Source organism: Sarcophilus harrisii, chromosome 1, assembly GCF_902635505.1.
Source record: "Sarcophilus harrisii chromosome 1, mSarHar1.11, whole genome shotgun sequence".
NCBI classification, from domain to species: domain Eukaryota; kingdom Metazoa; phylum Chordata; class Mammalia; order Dasyuromorphia; family Dasyuridae; genus Sarcophilus; species Sarcophilus harrisii.
This window is the reverse complement of record NC_045426.1, coordinates 713144274-713151363: the sequence shown is the minus strand read 5'-3', so window position 1 is coordinate 713151363 and position 7090 is coordinate 713144274. Positions and strand designations below refer to the sequence as shown.

Below are 7090 nucleotides of genomic sequence, written 5' to 3'. Positions count from 1 at the left end.
TTATGTATATTTACATTCCCAACAGTTATTTTCCTTTTTCTTGAGACTTGTCACTATGGATTCTTGCCACACCAGGCAATTCACATTTATCCAGTGTCTAAAGTCGAGTGAGTTCTGGGAGTCAGAAATGGTTTCAGGTGGATGTCCCGCTCTTCCCTTCGGTCATATATAAACGTCCCATTCGTCCCTGCCTTCCTCGGTTCTTTGAGTTCCATGGCCGAACAGAGTGTGATGATTTTGTTCTTCCCATCAAATCAAGCTTCTGTACTTTGGTTTTCTCTAGGGGGGGGGGGGGGGGGGGGGGGGGGGGGGGGGGGGGAGGATGGTAAAACTCTTTTGTCGAAAACCTGTTAAGGCGGCTCGGGCAGCTCCTTAGCCTTAGTGGCCGGCAGTTGGGACGGGAGGCTATGGAGGCGCTGAGTGAGACAAGGGTTGGAGCGAAGCTTTTTTCTGCTGATCTGACATCTCCTTAGGACTGGGGGCATCTTAGACCCCGAGACAGCTGAAATGGCTTTATTTCTTGTGCCTAATTCCTGTTTTGGAGAGGGCTGAGGGGTAGGAGGATCGCAGGAAACGCCCGGGGCACCATCTCGTTCAGAGATTTTTCATGGCCACCTGGCAGCCAAATGTATGTATCTGAACAAGCCGCCAGGAGGCCAGGGATATCTGGCAGATATGGTCGTCGTCGCGGTGATGGAGAGCTGGGGGAAGGCCCCTGCCAGGCTGGAAGCCCGGGCTGAATGTGAAGTTCCGGAGATCTAGAATCTTGCCCCCGACCTCAGGAAGAACCGGGGGTGGGGCGGGGGAGGGGGAGCGGCCCCCGGTCTGGGGAGAAGGCCTTGGGAAAGAAGCGAGCTGGGGCTGGGGCTGCATCAGCCGGGGGAGCGCCTGGGCGGGAGCGCGGAGGGGCCAGGCTGGGCCGGCCGGAGCCCGCGGGGGCGCGCCCAGAGGCGGCCGACCGACCCCGAGCGAAGCGTGGGAGACCCCGAGAAGCCCCGGCTCGGGGCGGAAGGCGGGCTGGCACCTCGGGCCGGACCCCGGGCGGCCCCACGGGAGGCGGCGAGCCCGCGCCGGGGAGCCGCTCCCCTGCAAACTGAGTCGGGGTCTTCTGCTGCCCCTCCCGGGGGTGGGACGCCCGGGCTCGGAGGAGGCTCCGGCCCCCGGCCTCGCGACCACATCGCTCCCGCTCTGCCAGAGTCCCCGGCTGCTGCTGGGCTGCTCCCCCTCCTCGCAGCCGCCGGGACTCCACTTCCCAGCATGCCGCGGGGGCCGCACAGTCGCACTTTCGGCCCCGGCATCGCCGCTGCCCCTTCCCTTCCGGGTCGGACTCGCTGTCCCCACGGCTTCCGGGTCGGGCTGCTTCCAGCGGCGGCTGAGGCGGCGGCGGCGGCGGCGGCGGCGGCGCCTGAGGTGAGAGGCGGGAGCGAAGCCGAGGCCGGGCCGGGCCGCGGACCATGGACGTCTCGGGCCAGGAAAGCGACTGGCGCAGCGCCTCCTTCCGCCAGAAGCTGGTCAGTCAAATGTGAGTAGGGCCGCGGCCCCCCCGCGCCGTCCCGGGCTCCGCGGGTGCGTCTGTCACCGGGGCTCGGACCCGGGGCCGCGTCCCGAGAAGGAAACTGAGGCCGGGCCGCGGGCGCCCGAGCCGGGCGGGGGGGCGGGGAGAGCGGGGCCCCGAGGCGCCTCCCCGGGCCTCAGTTTCCCCTCGGGGGCGGCTCGGGCGCCGGGCTGCAGGGAGCGGGAAAGCTCCCCCCAGGGAAGGTCCGCCTGCTCCAGGAAGTCCGGCTGGGCGGGGGCCGGGCCGGGCCAGGGCTCGGAGGGGGGAGACGGCTGCTCCGAGGGCCGGGGACCCCTTCCGTGCCGGCCGGGCCGGGAGCAGCCTGTGCCCGTGACTCACGGCCCGCGTGTGCGGCCCCGCTCTGGGGAGCCAGGCCCCCCCGCTCCCGCCTTCCAGCGGCCGCGGGGGGGCTCCTGGGAGCCGCTTCCAGCCTCGGCCCCTCCCCAAGCCAGGGCCTGGGTGCGAATCCAGCCCCGCGGCCCCCGTGCGAGCCCGGCGCTGCCCCGTCCGTCCTGGGGGACGTGGGACGGGCTGCAGGGAGACCTAGGCCCAGTGCCCGGCACGCAGTGAGCGGCCCTGGCTCTCCCTTCCTCGGCCGGGCTGGAGGCGGGGGCGCCTCCCCAGTTCTCTGCTTCCCGGTGAATTTAAACTGGCCGGGCTCAGGGCTTATATAACGATCCCGTTTCATCCTCGCAAACCCCAGGGGGGGGCTGTCACTCTCCCCTTTTACGCAGGAGGAAGCTGAGGCAGCGGCCAGAGGAGATGAGGGGAGTCCCAGGCCGGGGGTCTTGTGGGTTTTCCCAGTGATGAGGCCCAGAGTCCCGGAACTCCCCCAGGCTGGAGCGAGGGGGCAGCGCCTGGAGAGGTGTCCCTGGGCCCGGCAGCAAGGAAGGGCCAGCAGGAGGAATCCGAACCCGGGCCTGGGAGCCCAGGGGCCTCGCAGCCGCTCCCAGGTGGTCCCGGCCGCCCTCCCAGTGCCTCAGTGCCACTTAGGAAGCAAACTCTGGCATTCAGCAGGAAGTGCCCCCGTTAGGCAGGGGGAGAAGGGTGACTGGGGGCCTTCATCCCCAGGAGGAAGAGCTCGGCGACTTCCCCCCTTTGCAGGGAGGAACGCTGCTGTGCTCGAGCCCACGGGGGCACTTGCTCTTTCCCCGGCCCTGAAGCCGCCTTCGAGGCCTCCTTCTGTTTGATGGCAGGATGGCCTGGAGAGCTGCTGAGCTTCCTCCCGCTCTACCTTGGAGAGCTGTGATCCTTTTCCCAGACATTCAGCACCTAGGTCAGTGCTGGGAGGCTGGTGCAGCAGCCAGGCTTGGGCTGGGTCTTCCTGCTCTCCTGCCTTCTGTCTTTTTGTCTGGAACGGACTCCCCCCCTCCTACCACCTTGAAGTCCTTTTGTTTTGCCGAGGGCCAACTGAGGCATGGTCTCCGTGACTTCTCCTGGGCCTCCTCAGATAGAAACTGGTCCTTCCTCCTCCTTTGTGTTTCCGTAGTTTACTTTGTGGCAGTAACAGCCAGCACTAATGTAGCCCTTTAAGGTCTGTAGTGCAAGCTCCTGGATCAAGGAATTGTGGCCTATGTTATGTATTTATTTTTTTGCTGAGGCCGTTGGGATTGAGTGACTTCCACTTAAGTGTTAAGTGCCTGAGATAAGATTTGAACTCAGGTCCTCCTGACTTCAGGACTGGTGCTCTAGCCACTGAGCCACCCAGCTGCCCTGGCTTATTTCATTTTAAGATCCCCAGTCAATCGTTGCTAATTTTGTTAGCACCGACTATGAGCTAGCAACTGGGCTAAGAGCTGGGGGTTCAAAAAGATCAAAGAAGGTCTCTGTCTTCAAGGAGCTTGCAGTCTGAGGGTGGAGAGACAACATGCATGTAGATGTATAGGAAGCAGGCTCAATACAGGATAAAGAGAGTGCCCAGAGCTGAGAGACAGAGGCTCTTGTTCCTGGCACGGCCAGCAGGGTTAGGAGTTAGCCAGTCATTGCATTGCAGAGTACATGTTGGGGAGTCAGGAAAAGGGAGTCCAGGCTAGTTTATAAAGGACTTTGAATGCCAAGCAAGCATTTTGTGTAGACTTATGGAGGCCACAAAGAAGTCCCTGGAGTTTGAGTTTTGAGGTGACAGGATGAGACAGCTGCTTTAGGCTGAATGGAGGATGGAGTGGAATAAGGAGAGTCTCCCTGTAGAACCTTTTCTCCCTTCCCTTCCCCTCCCCTCTCCCCTCCAGCAGCTCCTGCAGTTATCTGGGCCTATGCTCAAATCCAGAGCAGCAGTGAGAGGAGAGAAGGGGAGGATTGTAAGGAGGGTGGAAAGATGACATCCCTCTGGCTGTCAGATGAGTTTTAGCTGCCTACTGGCCGGCCGGTTTGAGATAAAAGGCAGTTGGAGATGGAAGTTGGAGACCTGCGTATTGCAGGTACTTAATACATCTTTGAAAAATGGAATTATTTTGAGAGCAGAACATGACTGAAGACTGCGATTGGGTGACAGCTTTAATTCGAGTGTTGCCTCATTAGGCTCGTTTATGTACTTTCTCTCGGGTTTTTAATATGGAAAATTAGGAGGTAGTCTGCAGAAGTCAATAGGAAATGAACTCCCAATTTCTAAGTTTGTTTCCACTTGATTCTTCTAGAACAATTAACAGCCTAGCATCAGAGTCATAGGAAGAATTTCAAAGTCCCAACCAGGATCGGGAGGTATTTTGCTGCTAGTTAGCGCTGGGGCTTTACACTTTCTGGAATGACTAGGATTTCTAAGGGCCTGTTTGGCTCCGAACTTGTGGGATGCTGGGGAGCAGATCGCTGGTCTAGCCCTCTGAAGGCATCTTGCCCTAGGAGGATGGAAATTAATTGTTTCTCCCTTAGAATGTCTACACCCTGAGCTCCGGGTCTGCTTCTTCTGCCTTAATGTGGCTTGTACCTGGAGCAGAGAGGTCCTTGATAAATACCTGCAGATAGCAGTGGTGGGAGATGAGGCTGGAAAGGTATCAGGTGCCAGGAAAGGGAAATAGGGATGAGAATGAGGCTCGCACTATCCACCCCACAGAAAGGATGTGGCACACTTTAATTTGCTTCTACACTTGTAGGCGGTGGTAATTATGGGTGCTCCGCATTGGTCATCCCTTCCAGCGTTAGGGCACGCCAGCTCCTGTCTCACCAATCTGGGGAAGCAGAGAACGCTTGTCACACACTATCTTATTGACAGGGAAACTGCTTCTGACAGGTTACGTGTCCGGGCCACATCGCTCATACCCTTAAAAATATTTTTCCCAATTACATGTAAAAAAAAAAGTTTTAACATTCATTTACAAAATGTTTTAGTTTCATCTTCCATCCCTCTGTTCCCCTTCAGAGAGAAAGCGATTTTATGTAGGTTATACATGTGCAGTCATGCAAACCATCTTTCTATATTAGTCATGTTGTGAAGAAAACACAGATCAGAAAAAGAAGAAGACAGTTTAAAAAAAAGTCTGCTTCAGTTTGCATTCAGACTCCCATCAGTTCTTTCTCTGGGGGTGCAGAGCATGCTTCAGCCCGAGTTCTTCAGAATTGTCTTGGGTCATTGTATTGGTAAGAATAGCCAAGTCACAGCTGTTCATCTCACAACGTTGCTGTTACTGTGCATAATGTTCTCCTGGCTCTGCTTACTTCACTTCACATGGTTCCTATAAGTCTTCCCAGCTTTTTCTGAAAACATCCTACTGGTCATTTCTTAAAGCCTGATAGTATTCCGTTTCAGTCAGATGCCATAACTTGTTCAGCCCTTCCCCATTTGAGGGGGCAGCTCTTCTAATTCATTGCCCCCAGGAACGAGCTGCTAGAAAAAGTTTTGTGCATATAAGTCCCTTTCCTTTGTTGTTTGTTTTATCTCTTTGGGATACAAACATAGTTATGATATTTCTGGGTCAAAGGGTATGTGTAGTTTTATAATAACTTTGGGGCAGAGTTTCACATTGTTCCCCAGAGTGGTTGGACCAGTTCAGAGCTCACCAGCAATCACATCTCCTTATCTTCTCTCTCTCTCTCTCTTTCTCTCTCTCTCTCTCTCTTTCACACATACATACATACACATACACACACACACACAGTGAGGAGTCTGAGAGGCCCATATTAAGCCAGCAATCAGTCAACTGTTGGCCTGGTGGCCTCCCACTTAATGATGGTTTTCACAAATTTAAATGGTTGGGGGAGGGGGAACTCAAAAAAGAAGAAGAATATTTTGTGATCCCTGAAAAAAATTGTATGAAATTCAAGTTTTAGCATTTACAAAGTTTTACCAGAACACAACCACACTAACTAATTTGTATTGTCCTTGGCTGCTTTTTCACAAGTAAAGTGAGGTAGTTACTACCCAAGCCATCCCTGTTGGTGCTTTGGGTGCTCAGGACTCCTGTAAAATACTAAATGGCAAGGATGCAGGTATAACTCCACAGCATTTTGAGTGCCATGTATATTGCCATGTATTTTCTTTTTCTTTCTTTCTTTCTTTTTTTTTTTTTTTTTTTTTGAGGCACAAATTCACAACTTTTATTAAGTTCCTTAATGGCTTAAAAACATACTTGATTGTTCTGGAATTAAATTCCTGAAATTCTAAAACAAGAGCCAAAAGACATTGTAATTAAAAGCAAACAAATGAGTTATAGTGGAAGCTAATTTTTAAACACTCCCCTTTTAGTACCTTGCTCTATAGCTAAGATTTCTATACATCTTGTCACCCAACTAGATTATCAACTTCTTGATAACAGGCCCCATGTCTCCTACTTCTTTGGTATCCCCTACTGTACTTAATCCATGTTAATTTTATTTATCTTCTTTCACTGAAGTTCCTATGCAAAATCAGTCTCTTTTCAAATGAAGTAGAAAATGTACAAAAAGGGAAAAACACAAGGACATGGGGAAAAGGAGAAGAAACCAGATGGATTTTCTTTAATAGCACTTACTGATCTCGTCAGCACAAGAGGAGGGGAAAATTTTTTTGAGCTTAGAGCTAAGATTGACTTTTTTCTGAATAATGAGAACAGCCCTGAACTATTTATCAAAAAGACTGAATGGCTGCAGGAATTAGCTTTTGCTGCAGAGTTGATCATGCTTCTTAACGAATTTGCCTAAAATTACAAGGCAAAATAGCACTTAGCTACAAAACTTGTACTGCAGAAAACCCAGTTCCAACAACAACAAACATTGCTTGAATCACAAGTAATAGTGAGATATGATATACACTTTCCCTATTGCTAATGATGAAAACAAGAATTTCCCATTCCAAAATCAGAGATTCCCCATTGTTATACAAATTGGGGGAGAGGGGGGAGAGATCTGTTTTCTGGCAGTGTTTTCTTAATCCAAATGCAAAAAGAAGTCCACATTGCAAAATCCATTTTAATGATGCCATTAAGGAGCTTTCACCTGATCTTCCATTGGAAGTCATTAATCTGTAATGTAATTTGTCAAAAGGCAGAATCTAATGGAATTCTAGAAGTGCCTTGTAAGCAGTGAATATGCTCAATTAAAATCATAGGCTCTCATACGAGTAGCAGT

At 52.7% G+C, this 7090-nt stretch overlaps 1 protein-coding gene across 1 annotated transcript in view; it reads left to right on the top strand.

The window, feature by feature from the left end:
* The first annotated feature begins 1266 nt into the window (after positions 1-1266).
* Positions 1267-7090, top strand: part of MED15 (mediator complex subunit 15) — a 69019-nt gene continuing 63195 nt past the window's right edge. The window contains exon 1 of the mRNA XM_031949056.1: positions 1267-1522. Coding sequence (XP_031804916.1) covers positions 1455-1522 — 68 coding nt within the window. The 5' untranslated portion in view covers positions 1267-1454. The remainder of the gene's footprint in view (positions 1523-7090) is intronic.